The sequence below is a fragment of the Panthera pardus genome, unplaced genomic scaffold, assembly GCF_024362965.1.
Source record: "Panthera pardus isolate Hobbes unplaced genomic scaffold, ASM2436296v1 HiC_scaffold_11, whole genome shotgun sequence".
Classification (NCBI taxonomy): domain Eukaryota; kingdom Metazoa; phylum Chordata; class Mammalia; order Carnivora; family Felidae; genus Panthera; species Panthera pardus.
In genome coordinates this window covers 68,962,833-68,980,389 of record NW_026526666.1, presented here as the reverse complement: position 1 = coordinate 68,980,389, position 17,557 = coordinate 68,962,833, and the positions used below count along the sequence as shown (strand labels likewise).

Below are 17,557 nucleotides of genomic sequence, written 5' to 3'. Positions count from 1 at the left end.
GCAGAGGTGTTTATCATTATGTTTCTGTTTTCTAAGGTATTTCCTAGAGACACCCATTGAGCCTGGAACTGAGAGACCTTTGCATGAGCAGACACATCTGGGGGACGGCTGGGAATATTTCCAGTAGCATAGGTCCTCCCTCCCTCCCATGGCCTTGGGGACCCTGGGTCTTCTTTGAGGACCAGACAGAGGATGGTCTGGTGAAGAGTCAGTGCCCGATGGTCTAGGAAGGGCTGAGATGCGACTGCAGAGGCCCGCAGACAGAGGTGCATAGAGGGGAGTGGGGGTGTCTGCAGGTTGCACACTGCCCAGGAGTGCTAGTCTTGGTGCTACACACAACTCTTCAGCTGCCACAGGACGTGGGACTTGGGAGTCACGTGGCCATAAGAATGCAGAGGGAGGCATGGACTTTTCTCGCTCTGGGTTGTGCATGGACATATTCCATGACAATACAGTGGTCGTCACAGGTCTATACAGCTGGCTCCCTGACTGCACATGAGAACAGAGTTCCTGGATCATAGCTCCTGGGCCTGGGGTCCAGCCCTGCCTCTCTCCCTGACTTGCCATGAACTTGACCCGTATCTTGACCTATAGGGACCTCAGTCTATCCAGAGCTCAGATGAGGTGGACAGGCTTGAGCCTGGAGGCTGCATCCAGCTTTGAAATTCTCAGGTCGAGGGTGGATGTGCAGTGCGGGGGAGAACATTTGTTTTAGGAGTGGCCGAGCCTCTAGTGCAGCTGCCAGCAAGGTCCACACATGGCTCTGGGCTTGTTGTTATTGGATAACAGGTCCCCGAGAGCTGAGGTGGGGCTCACGTTGCCCTGACGTTCCTGCTGCCCTGTCCACCAGGCCCAGAGGAGACCAGGAAGGGAGGATCTGGCCAACATTCCCACACTTGTTCGTTCCTTCCCTCATTCTTTCTTCCATACACTCATGACACCTATTACATGTTACTACAAACACAGGATGATTATGTGGTGTGTGCCCTCCCGGAGCTCAAGGCAGGGTGCGTGGGAGACAAGAGCCAGCAGCAGCCACCGGCTATGCTGTGGGGAGCAGCCTGGAGGCGGCAAAGGCCGAGCTGGAGTGAGGAGACTAGAGCTGATGGAGGCTTGGACTGGGACAGTGGTGATGGGGACGGATGGAGCAGACAGGAGTCGTTTCGGTGGTCTGTCAACAGGACTGACCGGGGAACCAGCTGGATCTCAGACATGGGCAAGAAGCTAGAGGAGGGCATGGTGCCTGCATGCTGGCCGAATGCCTGAGTGGACATTTGTGTCTCCAAGGACTTGGGTTTTAGGAGAAGGCGGCCAGGATCCAGGGCCACCCACGCTGCTGTGATTTTCACCTCCAGGCTTTCTGTCTCTTCACCCACAGGAAAGAGCTAGCCTCAGACCCTGGGTGGCTCTGGTCTGGGGCCCTGGACAGGTGGGGCAGGGAAGCCCTACCACTCAGGTGGGCCATGTGGAATGCTGGATCTTTTAGTGGACTCCCTCAAGGATCAGGCTTGGTTCCTCCTAGGTCTGCAGAGATGCCTGGAGGCTGGCTTGGTTCGGAATGGTTCCCCTTTTGTAGTCACTGGGGGATCATTCTGGAGCAGGAGCACTGCCCAGATGCTCATGGGGAGAGGGCTAGGGTGGCAGCTGGATGGTGAGTGAGAGGGTGTGTTTGGGAGCACTCCCTCCCCTGCACCTGTCCCCAAAGCTGTCCTGACTCATGCCAGGTCCCCAGTAGGTATCTTGCACCTGGAGGCTAGCCTTGCCCTCTCCACGTAGTCAGTCAAGGTCCTACTCCTGCCTTCTTCTCCAGACTCCCCTACAGGAATCCCTCTCTTCTCTGAAAACTGTTTGAACAGCTCCTGGAATCATCAATGGCCCAAGTGCTTTCTGATGACTTCTGTTCAGATGAGGAAACCGAGGCTGTCAGAGGGGAAGGGATCTGCCACAGGCCACACCGGGCCATGGCCGCCCCAACACGAGCCGGGACTCTTTCTGTCCAGCTGCAGGTGTGGCCTCACAGGGGCTGACCCACGAGCCTCTTCCATGCTGGAGGCCACACAGGAGGGAAGACGGGCACAGTCAGAGGACCCTGGCTCTCCCCTTGAAGGGTATGGGGTTGCATGGCGGGGTGCAGGGAGGCGGACGTCACACAGGGGTACATGGACTGCCTGACCCGATCTGCGCTGGCCTGAGCAGGCAGGCAGTGCACGGCCAAGGGGCTGGGGAAGGGATGGCGGAGAAGCAGTGGTAGTGAGTTCTCACCCCCAGGTGTGGTGCCTCTGGCTTATTCTCACAAAGCAGGAGGTGGACTGCACCCACATGAGCAAAAAATACATTTCTGTTGCTGTGGCTCTTGGGCAAAAGCTGACTAATAAAGGAGGCAAATGCAATCCCCTGGTCCCATCGTAGACATCGCTGTTAGCATGGGAGACGGCCGTAGGGAAAGAAAGAAGGAGTCAGGGAGAGGAGGGAGGAACAGAAAGGAGGGACAGTGAGGGAGATGCCAAGCAAGCCCTGAGACTGGGCATCTAGACCTCCCTCTACACAAAGAGGCTAGAGCTCTCAGGAGAAGCATCAAGTTCATGGCCCACAGTGTGACGACAAGCCTTGTATTAAGTCCCACGAAGCTGCTGAGGATGGGGAAGGTCGCTGCCATTCTGAGTTCCCACTGTTAGGTTATTTAAATGTTACCGCTAATCTTTGTAAGTCTTCCATAAGGTAGACATTTTCAATTCATCAAATAGTCATTGCTGTCCTGCCCATTCACAGACCAGGGGCCTGAGACCTTGCTGGTGGTGTGCCAAGGTCACGCGCCTGGAGGGGGCTGGGCTGGGCTGTGGAGCTGGGACATGGGGTGCCGGAGCCCGCCTTCTCCCCAACCAGGCCCCACGGTGCTCACGGGCTTGTCCCTGGGTTCGTGGGAGAGGCGGGGCTCAAGAGACTGGGTGGGCAGGGGAGCTGGCTTCGGTTCTGGGCTCTCAACACAGCCTCCTGGGGCAAGAATGAGCGACAGAAGTTGTCCTGGCCTTGGCAAGGTCACTCCGGCCAACCGGGCCTGTTACAGAGGAGCCCTTGGCTAGAAACAGGAGAACGGTGCTGTGTGGCCTCTCCCACTCCATTCTGGGCCTCTACTTTTTCCTTACTGAAGTAGAGGTCGGGGAGGGGCTCACAAATCTCTAAGCCCTTAAAGAGTCTGCAAATAATCCCTTCCCCACTCCGGCCCAAACCTGCTCCGAAGGCAAAGAAGCAGATCTTGTCTTCGTTCTCCCGCAGAAGTGCCATGACCCTCTTCCCCATCCGCTCATTCCTCTTGTAGATGAGCTCGTGGCGGAAATAGCTGTCAATCTCCTGTGCGGTCACCTGCTCGTGCGGTGGGAGGGTGGTGTTGATAAAGCTGGGCAACTGTAAAGGCAAGACAGAGGCTGCCTTCAGTGCTCTCCGGGGCAAGGTGGGCTTTGAGTAAGCACACACAGCCCAGCCAAGCGGGCAACTTACCTTTATTAAGTGGCCCCTACGGGGGGCTATCCATTTTGCGTGTGCTTTTAATCAATCCAAAAATGCTTTGAGAGGAGTTGTTATTCCAGTTTTACAAGTGAAAAAAGCAAGAGTGGAACGTTCCAGAGACAAGTGCAAAGTCACACAGCTAGCAAAGTAACAGCCCAAGGAGGAGAGCCCTGGGCTGGGGCCTCCCACGAATCGCGCCTGTGTCTCTCCCTGGTTGACCCTCAGCTTCCAGATGCAGAAGGCCTGGGGGGTGGGGCAGCTCTCAGCTCCTTCAGTGTCCTGCCTCCCGCACCCAGCCCGGTGTGCAAGGAACTCAAGTCAGCAAGCGGGGCTGGAGGGTCAGCTCAGCTGCCTGGTGCGGCAGAAAGGCCACAGGGCACGGGATCCGGCTGATCTGGATTCAGGCCTGGTTCTGACACTGTGTGACTTTGGCCAAGTTACTTAACTTTTCTGAGCTCTAGTTTCCTCATGTGTAAGATGGGGATTCTCTGTGATGGTGGGTGCTGTATGGACTGTGTTCAGCCCAGCCCACCCTCCAGAGATGACAGGAGAGGTCATAGCCTCTGGTTTTCCCCATGCCTGAGCCCCGGTTGGCCACTACTATCTCCCCACCCCCAGCTCCACTATTTCCCAGGGCATAACCAAATCCCTCCATCCGTTCTTGAAAACTTCAACTCCAGGACCGTGGCTTCCTCCCATAATGAGGGTTTATTCAACAGCCTGGCTTGGAACTTTCCACACTTCTCAGCTCTGAGTGCACTATCCGTACCCTGTTATGTGGCCGGGGGTAAGCTTCACTGACATGTTATTAAATGAGGCAGAGAGCTCTCTGAGTCCAGGGACAGACCCTTTGTCATTCCTGGGCCCCCATGCCTGACCCAAAGTAGGTGCCCAGTAAGGTTTCTGGAACCTTGAACATAAAGTTGTTCTGTCCTTCCTCACTGCATTGTCTCCTCCTGGGTTCTTCCATTCCCAACATCTTGTCTTTCCAGCCTGGTTGTTGGGTCCAGGTGTTCCAGGACTGTGGACTCCCGTGGTGGGTGGGGCCTGAGAAGAAGCCAGGGGCCACTGAGGAAACTGAGGCAGTGAGTCAGAATGTACTCTCTATTTCCCCATAATCCCTCATTGTCATTCCACCTTCCAAGCTCTGTGCTCAGACTTCCATCTGGAGTCCCCTCTTCTATTTCTCTCTCTTCATCAACTCTGGCTAAAGCACAGGACATGAGGCCTAGCTGACTGATGGGCAAGCTAGATGGAGAGTCTGGCATGCGGAGACTAAATTCCTGCAGGGTTTAGTCCCCAAGGGTCATGCGGCCCAGCTACGTGGCTTTTAGAGCCACTGACAAGTTGTCAACACTCTTTCTGAAGAAAATGGAGACGTCAGCAGAGGCTGAACCTTCAGGGATTTGGACAGGGCTAGGACATCTGTCTCTGATATCTGCTGGGATGTCTGTTTCTGATAGCTACTGGCCAAGGACCAGGGTGCTCCCCAGAGTGGAAAGGGAGGGACTTCTCCGCCATTAAGGCCTGATTCGCTGTTCTGGGATGACAAGGCACCAATATGACTAATGTAACCTAAACTTGTTCAGTACACAACCTGCACAACTGTATGCAGCAGTCCTTCCAGGGCCCAATCAGAGTTGGTGCCTGGGGACTGTTTGGCAAATGGATAAATGAAAGCATGGAGCTCTCACCTCCTCCACCAATGATGGAAGGGATGATCAGAAGTCCTGAGAAAGCAGGCCACATTTGGACTTGATGCAGCTAGGAAAGGCTTCTCAGTTGGGGAGGAGCTGTGGCTCAGAAGGGTTATTTCTGGAAACATGGCCCTTTTGGTTCCTCAGGTGTGGGAAAGAATGTGGGAGGATGTTATACCAAGAAATAAACATTTGTTCAATTAGTGAACGAATGCATGGTGGTGGTGATGAATGTGGGTCCTGAAGCCAGAGAGCCAGGATAACTTGGGTTGGAATCCTTCTTTTGCCATTTACCAGTTGGGCCGCTTCTCTACAACTAGCAAGTTACTCGTGCTGAGACTCGGTGTCCAAACTGGTAACATGGGAGTAATATATGCTGTGGTAGGAATTAAGTAAGAGCAGCTTTAGAAAGTGCTTGTTAGCACAGTGCATAGCACAGAGAGAGTCCTGACTAAATGTCAGCTTTGTGGAAGTAGCCTGGGGACGGATCTGGCTTCATCACCTCGCCCCTGTGATGGCAGAGGCTGCAGGGAAGGGTGGCCTTGGGCAGGGGTAGAGATGGAGATGACAAAGAGAAGCCTTCAGAATCATCAGAGAGCCATGAAGGCAGCATTCTGCTTCCCTTCCCCTCTCCCAAGGGTCTCCTCTGCTTCCTGACCATGAATGTGCATTTGTGGAAAGATGAATCTCCATTCATTCCTTAGGGAGCCAAAACAATTTAACAAGGACAAGAACCAGAAAGTGCAATGTCAAAGCCACAAAGGAGCTGGGCTAACCACCAGGGTTTCCTGGGCTGTCCGGCAGCTGGCTGACATTTTCTGCATGTTTCGTGCTGATGGGCCCTGGCTCCATGCCAAGGATGGGACTTGGGTTTGGGCCCAGGCTGAGAGGGAAACAAATTAATGATGTCATTAGTTTTGTCAGGAGCCTTAAATCTCCCATGATAAGTTTAAGTGCAGGATGCACCATAGAAGTTTAAAGAGGACATGTTAGGTCCCCAGGGCCTTAGAGCCATGGGTCCGAGGTGGGATGGTGAGATAGGCCAGGCAGAACTGCGGTGGGGCTGTAGGGAGTGCCTTCAGCGTAGGCTCCCCTGGCCTACAATCGGGACAGCGTCAGGTCTGGTGGTCAAGTGCCCAGGTCTACTGATGTCACTGACCTCAATGGCCTCATTCTGTCTCTTTAGTCCATCTATCCAACAGATACCTTCCAAGAACTTCCATGGGCCTAGGATGCTGCCCTGGATGAGGCTTCCCTGGATGAGGCTCACGGCCCAGTGAGGGAGTCAGGGCATGCTGTGACAGGGATGTGGGAGTCTGGAGTAGACACCTAGCAGATAACCATGAGTCCTTGTTTGTCTAGGGTGGTCTAGGTTCATGGCTAGGATTGACTTCTCCATGCCTGCTCATGACTCAGCCTCTTAATTATATTTGACCTTTCACTCTCTAAACTGTCTGGGTCTGGATGATAAATATATGGCTGCCTCACACCTAACACAGGCTGAGGGCTCAGACAAGGCTTCCCGGGGAAGGGGCCTTGGGGTCACCCTGCTGATTGCAGGGCATTGATGGTGTCAGTGACCTGGGAGCTTCGGGAGGCTGAGCCATGAGCCACTTCTGAAGGTGGGACGGTGGGGTGGGGAGGCAAGGTAGATCAAGACTGAGGGGCACCCAGCCCCTGTCTCCCATCCTGGGCCCTGCACCTGTCCCGCCCCAGCCTCTAGAGGCCCCTTCATCATCCTCTGCACTGAGGCCAGAGGCATCTTTTGGACCACATCACTCTCCAGCTCGAGCTCCAGGGCTTCTGCCCCTCAGCAGGCATTTTCACTCCCACCCCCATGATCTGCCCCCCGCTCTGCAGATCTCTCCACAGGACCCCCCCCCCCCAACATTCCCACACCCCCACCCAGGCAGCCTGCTCTGCCTGCCAGCCCCTCCCATCATCCCCTCCTGGTTGACTCCATTCTCAAGCCCAGCCCCACTACCACTTCCTCCCTGACTATAGGCAGTGACTGTCCCCCTTCAGCCCGTGTGTCCTCAGCCTCCCACCGCCTTCCTGGCCTCTAGCTACAGATGTAGCCCCATGTCACCTAGACCCTTTCTCCACCAGAACAGGAGCACTGAATGTAGCCTTGCTACCCTGACTCTAGGCTTTTCTGCATCTGGGGACGGGGCTGTCTAGTCCCTCCCTGCCTTTGTACCCAGAGGGTACAGGGAATGCAGCCTGGGGTATTCTAACTTGGGTGGGCCAATCCAACCACACCCTCTGTCCTACTTCAAGTACGGGCACCACCCAGAGACCCCAGTGCAGTTCACCTGCCAGAGACAAATCAGTGGTTCTGGACACAAGCTCAAAGAAAACCTGAGCTTACTATGCCTTGAAGTCACCCCGTTCCTCCCTCTCTGGGCTTAGCATCAGCCACAGGCATAACAGGGCCCTGTCCTGCCCAGCCCAGCCCAGCTACTTCATGGCCAGGCTGTCCTGAGTGCTGGCCAGGTCCCCTCGGCCACAGTGCTCACCAGCCTCTCTCTCTCCCAGCAAATGACACAGGGCAGGACTCCGGCTCAGAGCTCTCAGACACCCAGACTCAGAATCGGAGCTCTCAGAGTCCTGAGCCTCCTCTGCAAGCTCTCCAGATCCTTCCTTTCACTGTCTACACTGCACAGAGCACAACACAAACCCACCTCCGCTCCCTTGACGGCCGTTCCCTGATACTCACTCTGAGCGGTGCCCTGTGCTGGGCACTGGGAGGGAGAGAGAGGAGCGGCACACTCTTGCCTCAGGGAGCTCCGGGTCTAGAGGGTGGCCTGCACACACAGAACCTCTCGGCCTGGTCCCTGGCTGCACCTCTGGACCAACCCACGCCCCTAATTCTGCTCTCTCTAGCCTCTGCTGGAACATTCCTCTTCCTCCTGTCCGTGGCCAAGTCAGGCTCTTCTCTGACCTCTCACCTTGCAGGCATCCTTCCTTCTTGCCCCAAGTCCATTTAACCTTCTGCTCCTGCCAAAGGCCCCGGTTGCACCCTCTACTCTCCCTTGGAGCAAGGATCACACTTAGATGCCATTGCTTGTGGAATGTCCCCATGTCTCCTAGGAGACTGGCAGCCCCACAAGGGCAGCTGTCTCTGCAACCACCCTCCTGCCCCATATCTCTTTTCATCGCACTGTTCCTGGTATTTACAATTTCATTCATTCCTTCAGCAACTATTTACTGAGTCCTGCTCTGTGCCAGGAGTTGCTTTAGCTGATCAGAATATACTGATGAACAAAACAGGCGCAAATGCCTATCCTCAGAGAGCACATGCTCTGGGGGGAAGGACAAAAAACACAATCACTTATCAGTGAATCAAAAGACGTAAGTATGTGAGAAGATGACAAAGACCATGGCGGGGTGGGGGGAAGAGGAGCATAACAAAGGGGTTGAGAGAGTGGGGGGGGTTGGTCAGGCTGCAATTCTAGTTCAGGGAGTTGGGGCCCATCTCACTGAGACGGTGATGTTTGAGTTAAGATGGGGGTGAGCTGTGGTGATGGCCAGGGAAGGGCATTCCTGGAGGAGGGAACAGCCAGTGCAAAGGTGAAACATGCCAAGTGTGCTTGTGGAACAGCTTGCAGGCCCATGTGGCTCCAGCGGTGGGTGTGAGCAGAGGGCAGAGGACATGGGGTCGGGGGTGGGGGAAGACCCCGGGGCCACAGAGGCCATTATAGACACTGAGAAAAATGGGGAGCCGCTGCACTGTCCTGAGCAGGGAAGTGGCCTCTTCTTGAATGAATGGTTAACCAAGCACCGTGACAGAAAGCACACTGGGCCTAGAGGGGCCTAGGGGAATATCTAATTCCATCTAGGCAGTCAGGGAGGGCTTCTCAGAGGAGGTAACAATTGACTGTGGCCAAGCAGGAGGAAAGGAAGAGGGAGGAGCCTGAATAAGGGCACAGGGGCATACACGGGTCAACGGCATGTAGTACAGGTCAGCAGAACAAAGTCTATGTGGTGGGGCACCTGGCTGTGACAAGGTCAGCAGAGGGCAGGACCCAGAAGGCCTCGAGTGCTAGATGAAGTATCTTGGAATTTCTACTGAGGGCAATGGGGACACACCTGGAGGAGTCCTGCTCAGCTCCCCAGGGTGCCTCTCACTTTCTGCCCAGCTTGTGGTAGTCTTTCCTCCAGGACTTGACTCAAGACAGAATGCCCCCAGCTGGACTCCAGTGCAAGGTCTCACCATGAGCTGTTCTCCCCCCTGGGCTCTAACTTCCCCAGATTGTGAGCTGAACTTCTCAGAGCCTCCCCATTCTTAGAGGTTAAGCTTCTCCCACACACACCAGACTCGAGTGCTGCTCTTGATTACTTGGGAACGCAACAATGAAGTGGTGTGGGTTTGGGCAAATCTCTTTGCTTCCTTGAGCCTCAGTTTTCCCATCTGTAAAATGGAATACCAATAGGTCCTGGTTCCCATGGCAGAAAGAAGATTGCCTGCACCTGGCACATAGTAGGTGTCTAATAAATGCTAGGTAGGTTCATAGGTTCATATGGGCCTGGCTGTCAGAACTGGGGACCTGAAAGCTATCCATGGAGAGGAGGGGTGCCTCACCTGGGATGTGTCGTGGTTGAAGATGACAGCATTGAGATCCCCACAGTTGTAGTGCTTGATGAGGTCCTCCGTGGTGTAGGGTGCCTGCAGGCTCCCTGCTCGCACGCTCTCGTGCTGCAGCAGGGTCTGGTTCAGGGCAAACAGCACCTGTGCAGGGGAAACAGAGACGAATAAGGGCTGTGCTCAGGACCCCTGGCTGAGGGCCTTGACACCTCCAGGCCTGGCCCTCCTCGCTCTGGACTTTGGGGCAACAGGCCCTGAGACGGAGAAGGCATGTGGGGCCTGACACCGGCTGGTGCAGCCTGAATGCTTCCTCTGGCCTCCCACCGTGTTCAGCCTGTTGTCTCCAGTCCTTGGCCCACATGGGTCCCCACTCCTGCTCTGGCTATCAACATCTTATCTAATAACGTGGCAAAATGAGACTCTAGTTGTGTCTGGGTTTTGGAATGATGGGTGAATTTTTCTTTTGACTCCTTTCTTTTCCTGTGCTTAGGAAAGTTCTAGAATGAGCACAGACTAAGTTGGTAATCAAGAGCACTGTAAACGAAGCAAGACAAACAAACAAAATAAACCAAAAACCTACTTAGATGTCAAGGCCCAACCCAAATGCCCCTTCCTCCAGAAGTCACCCTCACTCCAGGCAAAGGCCTTAGGAGCTGGGCCTCTCTGAATCAGGACCCTGCTGGCACTCAGCATGTATCCTGAAGCTCCTCTGTGCTCTTGGCCACCATTCCAGGCCCTGGGAATACAGCTGCGCTCTAGCCAGACCTGCCTGGCATCAGGATCACGTGGGGTGCTATGCGAACGTATCAGATACCCCAGTCCTCATGCCCAGAATTAGAATCTCTGAGGTGAAGCCCAGGATGTATATTTTTAACAGGCTCCATGGGGGTGACATTAGTGTTCTGATTGCTTCTGGCATGGGGACCATGGCTCTAATGGAATACGGCCTGCCCAAGGTAAGAGGGCCCTGAGAAATCTTCTGAAATGTCCCATTTTAGAGGCGCCTGGGTGGCTCAGTCGGTTAAGCGTCTGACTCTTGGTTTCGATTCAGGTCATGATCTCATGGTTTATGGTTTGAGCCCTGCATCGAGCTCTGTAATGACAGTGTAGAGCCTGCTTGGGATTCTCTCTCTCCCTCTCTCTCTGCCCCTCCCCTGCTCACTCTGTCTCTCTCAAAATAAATAAATACACTTAAAATTTTTTTTAAAAATAAAATGTCCCATTTTTAGATGGGGGGACCTGAGGCCCCTGAGGGGAAAGGACTGGAGGTAGCTTCATGTGATGGCATATCCCAGACCCCTTTAGCACCGATATAGGGAAAAGCTGTTGTAATTCCTGGGCAGGTCAGGAGACAGTGTCACGCCACCTGTCCTTGCTGTTGCCCGGCCCCAGCCTGCCCACCAGTCCTCATTGCTCATTCTGTTTGCACATTATCTGTTTGCCATCTTGGACCACAGTCTCTGGCCTCTCACCACCCTGAGCATCTCTCACTGGGCCCACTGCAACCCATCCCCTCCCTGCAGCCCCCCATCACTCCCCCATCCCATAGTCTTCTGCCACAGTCACCTTTCTTTTAAGTATAAATTTTGGTTAGTTAACCCCCAGTGCAATATTGGTTTCAGAAGTAGAATTCAGTGATTGATCACTTATATACAATACCCAGTGCTCATCACAAGTACCCTCCTTAATACCCATCACCCATCTGGCCCATCTGCCACTCACCTCCCTCCATCAACCCTCAGTTTGTTCTCTATCAAAGCACAAATCCGGGGGCACCTGGGTGGCTCAGTCGGTTAAGCATCTGACTTCGGCTCAGGTCATGATCTCATAGTTTGTGAGTTCGAGCCCCGTGTCGGGCTCTGTGCTGACAGCTCAGAGCCTGGAGCCTGCTTCAGATTCTGTGTCTCCCTCTCTCTCAGCCCCTCCCCTGCTCTTATTTTTTCTCTCTTGCTCTCTCTCAAAAATAAACATTAAAAAATTAAAAAAAAATCTGATTGTCTTCCCTCTTTTTTTTTTTCTCAAAACTTTCACAAGTGCCTCCTGCCCTCAGAATAAGGGTCTAGCTCTTCAGTAGAGCCTGCAAGGCAGTGACCTGGACCCTGCTGTGGTCAGTGACCTCATTTCCCACTCAGTCTGCATGTCTCCAAATACCCAACTACTCAGCACTCTTCTGTCTCTGTGCTTTATACATGATGCTCTCTGTTCAGGAAAACCTCCTGCCTCTGCTCTCCACTTGCAAATTCACACTTGGCCTTCCAGGCTCTGCTCAAATGTCTTCTCCATGAAGCTTCTTGGACCACTTGGGGGCTGAGTTAGGCCCCTCCCTGGGGCCCCCACAGTCTCCTTGTGTGGCAGACTGATACTGTGATGGCCCCAACTCTTACCCTCTCCATGTATTCATGCCCTTGGCCATGGAACTCTTTGGCTCCCTCCCATTCTGACATTCTGCCCTGGACTTGCTTTATAGCCGATGGGATGAGTAACCACTACGCACAGAGGCCTGAAAGCACCAATGGCTGCTGTCTCCTCTTGTCCCTCCCCTGCCCTGACAGCAGCCCATGCAAGCCCACTGGAGGCCGGGCAGAGATGAATTGCTTCATTTGTCCCACCAAGGCCATCCCAGTCCAGCCAACGGACAACGCGAGTAAGCCCGGCTGAGCTCGGCAGGGCCTACCTGCAACTGGGTCCGGACACCTGAGCAAATGCTCGGTGCTGTTGCACTGAGAGCAGTGTGGTGGCACATAAGTGACCCGCCGTGCTTCTTTCCACTGCGGCGGGGACATTAGACTGTAACCACCATTTAGCTACCTGGCTCTCTCATTAGGCTCTGAGCTTTGTGAGGATGGGACTTGCATCTTATTTATTTTGTATCTGCAGATGTCAGCACAGTGCCCGGTAAAGCGAGGATGTCACTCCATCCTTTCCCTAGCACCTTAGTGCCACCTAGTGCCACCTGCTGAGGTCAGCCACTTCATAGTTCAAGGCTACTCATTAAGCCCTCCAGACTAGCCCCTAGAACTCTGGCACTCTGTCTGCGTTTAGAACATGCTGCTACCCTGTGGCAGAAGTCCCCACCAGTGACATCAGTCACATGATTCCGGAATACATAATCTGAACAGAAAAGCTCATGCAATAAGGTACTTAAAGTACTGACATGGACAACGAAGCCAAGCCCATGCTCAAGAGATCACCTCTGCCAACCCCCTCCCATCTTTGTTTCTGGAGGGCAAGGAGCCGGATAGTGCTAGGGTTCAGCAGCCCAGGCCGCTACCCTAATGAGCTGGCTGGAGATGAGGTCAGATTCCACCTCCAAGCCTTCTCCAGGCTCTGGCAACCATTCTGAAATTCGATCTGCAGCCACCTGGTGCAGAGTGTCAATGGCAGCACGGTGGCCGTGATGAGTCACAGGAGGCAGTGGCCCTGTTGCTGTGGACATCACTAAGGCAACAGGCACTTCCTCCCACACGGAACATGCCTCGCTTGAAAGTGTCCATGTCAAGCCGGAGTACTCTCCGTCTCTGAACGGGGGGTAGGGGGCCGGGATATGCGGGCTTCCCGTGACCACACCCTGCCGCTGTAGACACCTGCAGCTCTTCAGAGTCGGCACCACCTGGACTGCGGTGAGGTCACCCGTTCGGGTGCCCAGAAGACCTGGCTGGAGGGGAGATGGCTCCCCTGGGCCTCCCTAGACACATGGAGTCACTTCCGCAATCATGTGGCTTTTGTGAAGCTAGGAGGTGTTTCAGTTAAGTGTGGTACAATCTGTAGGGTGCAAAGAACAGTCCTGGTATGTAGTAAGAGCTGGAGAAATGCTTGGTAAATAAAACTCGGAAGAAAATAGTCAGACTTGAACTTTGCCAGATTGGAACTGGAAGGGCCCCTATACGTCATCTGGTCCAGTGGTTTTTAAACCTTCTTTGGCCATGGGATCCCTTTTTATTGTTATTGTTTCCTAAAGGAACCTTACTTGGAACTCAATATGTGGAGTAGATAAAAATGGAAATTTCCCTGACTGATGTGAGGAGACAAGCTAGAGCCTGAAGTCCTACCAGTTCAATGCTCCACTGTAGGAGGGACCCCCAAGGCTTCTTTGTGGAGGCCGTGGGTTCCCTGGAGCCCAGTCTGAGAACCACTGATCTCTTTCTGTGCCTTCACCATACAGAAGAGGAAAGGAGACAGGGGCTGAAAGTGGGCAAGAGAGAGCTCAACCAAGCCCACACAGGCAGCTGGGGGCAGAGCAGACTCGAAGCCAAGCCTGATGCCCGGCCCAAGACCCTTTGCGGTGCCACAGATTGGGGCTGGATTCTGGATGTTCACTGGCTCAGCCCACATGCATCCCACACACATTACCACACCTGTCTTCTTCCTGGAGCCTTGCGAAATAGCCAGAAATAGCCATGGAGTATTTATTATTAGCATGCTGCATACAGAAAACTGAGATCAGATCACTGAAGAGGCATTCCCAGTGTGGCCCAGGCAGTGTCGTGGGGCCGGGACTGAAATCCAAAACCATCATTCTGGATTCCCCTGACCCCCAGGCAGGGGTTGGTGCTTCCCTTGGTCTTGGCACTTAGCCCATGTAGCCTCCGTCTCAGGTGATTCCCGTTTCCTGCCTGTGTAGACCAGGAACTTGGTCAGGGAGGAAGCCTGCCTCTTTGTTCACCGTTCACTGTCGAAGAACAGATTTTCAGGAACTGTTTCAGAAGGAGGACTGCTGACCCGAGTCACATGCCCTTTCCCCACACCTCCCACCTGGAGCCATCCTTTGTTTGCATCTTTCAAAGTTCATTACCAGGGTCGCCATGTTTATCGAGCACTTACTATGTGTCAGGAATCTTCTATGCTTATATTAATTTATTTAAGCTTTATAGCAACTCTGAGTTAAGTTTAGTATTAGCTCCAATGAATACATTTTAAAAAACCCTACAGCAAAGAGATGTTACATAACTCACTAAAGGTGAGAAAGCTGGTGAGGGATGGGACACACATTCAGGCTTGGGCAGGCCAGCCCTGGAACCCATCCTCTTAGTGGACTACTGCCCTCTGGGGCTTCCCTCTGCTCTCCCTGGGAGACAGCCGGCGGGATGGCGTCCCTATTCATAGACAGGAAGCCAAAGAAACAGAGGGGGCCCAAGGCCACGTGGCTTGTAAAGGGCAGAGCTGGGCTTTGAAATGACGTCTGTCTGGCTCCAGACCAGGTTCCCACGACTAGAACTTCAAAATAATACGTGCTTCTTCATAAGCATTCTCGGCGCTTCCAAAAGATATAGGGAAGCTACACTTAGTCATTCATTCAACGAACATTTACTTTCTGTCGATTCTCTGCAGGGATGGTGGTGGATGAATTGGTTTTGGTTTCCACCTGTGAGGAGCTCATTTCAGAGGCAGGTATCCCAGTTGGCTGTGACAGTGGAGGGTGTGGTAAGTGGGACCTCCAAGACCCTGTGCACAGGCACGGGAGAGCCTTGTCCTGATTTCTGCCTCCCTCCCATTCACCCTGAATTCCCAAGCCTGGCGCTGCTCACGGACTCCTGGGCCACCACGCCTTCTGCTCCTGGCCACTTTAGAATAACAAACCCTCTTTGCCCAAAGCCTCCGTGTCCCACTCTAGGATAATGTTTATGAGAAAGCTTTGACATGAAATAACAAACACTGGATGGAGGCTAGAGCCGCCTCGCTCCCCCCGGAGGGCTGCGTGTGGAGACAGAGCCATCAGGAGGACCTGAGCGTCCCAGTGCCGCCCCCCTCGCCAGTGATTGTCCGCCAGGAGCCAGCCTGTGGCGTCTGCTGAGTGTAGGCCCAGAATTTAAACACATCTTCAAACACAGGCTTAGGATGGAGTGAGGCAGGCGCCAGGAGGGTGGGGACAGGTTTATTGTTCCAGATTAGTCTAGTAAACAGTTCTGAGTGGGCTGGGATGGTGAACACTGAGGCCTTGTGCTCACGTGCTGGCCCAGCACTGTCAGTGTGAGGAGAGGCGGCAGGACCCCTTTTGTCAGAGAACATTCTGCAACTCTGGGCTCCCTGGGACAGACCTGGCCTTCAGACTGAGGTTCTGAGGTGGATGATGAGTACTTCTCACCCACGCTGAAGCACCGGGAGATCACAGCCAAGGCCCCGACCCACTCAGCAATGCTTACTGACAACCGGCCATGTGCCAGGCACGGTTCTAGATGTTGGGAATTTCGTTAGGGACAGACCAGACCAAAATCCTGCTCTCATTGGGCTTACCTGCGGGGGGTAAACAGAGAGTAAACAAAATGATCAGTAAAGTATTAGCATCTGGCATGTCAGACATACAGAACAATGATTCCATTGAACTGGGGATCAAGACTGCCCCCGGCCACTTTGAGCTCCTCCCGCGTCTGAATCAACAGGTGAAGAAGGGAGTCACTGTGCTCGCTGGCGTGACTGATCCTGACGAGCAGGGAAAATGGCCTGCTACTCCACAGGGAGGTAGAGGAGAACACGTCTGGAGCACCGGAGATCCCTCAGGGCGCCTTTCAGTATCACCCTGCCCTGTGATTAACGAACATCAATGGAAAACTGCAGCAACCCAATCCAGGCAGGACCACTAAGGGCCCAGAGCCTTCAGGAATGAAGGTCTGGGCCACCCCTCCAGGTGTGAACCAAAACCAGCTGGGGTGCTCGCTCAAGGTAAAGGCATTAGAGTAGTGGTAGTGGAAGTAGAAGAAGGTAGTTATAAATACCAGCTATGAGCACATGACCAGTCACAGAAACAAAAGACTCATTGTGAGAGTGTTTCTTCTTTATTTTGTTGAGACTATGTGTATGTAGGAAACATTCTCTTCTCTCTCTTCTTTTTCTTTTTTCCATCCTAGCACAAGAAATAGTGACTTTGTATCACAGTATTTAAGTATTGTTAACTTCGCATGATAGTATCGAAGCTTGGTATATCAAGGAGAAGAGTAAGCATCACCCAAAGGCTTTGCATCCTCATCTGGAGAAGGCATTAAGGCATTTTGGTTGTACGCAGGATCGCTGTATCACATGGGGTGGAATTATGATCTTGTTATTGTCTTTATCTGTTGTTAAACCGTATGTTATGAGTATGCTTTAAGGAGATGTTTGTGGGTGCCAGATTAACAAGGGATGCACTTATGATGGTGAATTCGGTCAACTTGGCTAGGACATGGTACCCAGATATCTGGTCAAACATTATGCTAGATGTTTCCGTGAAGATGCTTTTGAGATTGACATTTAAATCAGTAGACTTTGAGTAAAGCAGATTATGTTCCATAACAGCTGGATGAGGGTGGGCCTCATCCAATAAGTTGAAGACCTTCATAGGAAAAGACCAACTTCCTTTGTCAAGGACAATTCTGCCCGCAGACTGTCTTTGGACTAGAACTGCAGCATCAGGCGTCAGTGCTTCTTTACTAGGTTTCCAGCCTGCCAACTCACCCTGTGGCTTTTGGACTTCCCAGCCTCCACCATGCATAAGCTAATTCCTTAAAATAAATCTACCTATCTATCCATCCTATTGGTTCTGTTTCTCTGGAAAACGCTGACAAATACAGTACATGTTGCAGAGAGAAAATAAAGCAGGAAAGGAGGCAGGGAGTGATGAGGTAAGGGGGAACAGCAGGTGCAAAGGCCCTGTGCATATGTGAGGAGCAGCAGAGGCCAGGGTAGCTGGAGCTGAGCAAACAAGGAGGACAGCGGATGGGACATGAGGTCAGAATTGATTAGTATGCCAGGCTCAATGGGCCACTGTAAGGATGTTGAGAACCATCCCTTAACATAA

General features: G+C 53.2%; 1 protein-coding gene across 2 annotated transcripts in view; it reads right to left on the bottom strand.

Annotated features, from left to right (window-relative positions):
- Positions 1–17,557, bottom strand: part of TRABD2B (TraB domain containing 2B) — a 217,316-nt gene that overhangs the window by 29,797 nt on the left and 169,962 nt on the right. For both annotated transcript variants that reach the window (XR_008419645.1, XM_019449366.2), the window contains exons 3-4: positions 9,787–9,933; positions 3,228–3,402 (exon numbers count right to left, since the gene is read on the bottom strand). Coding sequence is in view for 1 of the 2 variants with exons in the window: in XM_019449366.2 (XP_019304911.1) it covers positions 3,228–3,402; positions 9,787–9,933 (322 nt within the window). In the remaining variant the exon portion in view is untranslated. The remainder of the gene's footprint in view (positions 1–3,227; positions 3,403–9,786; positions 9,934–17,557) is intronic.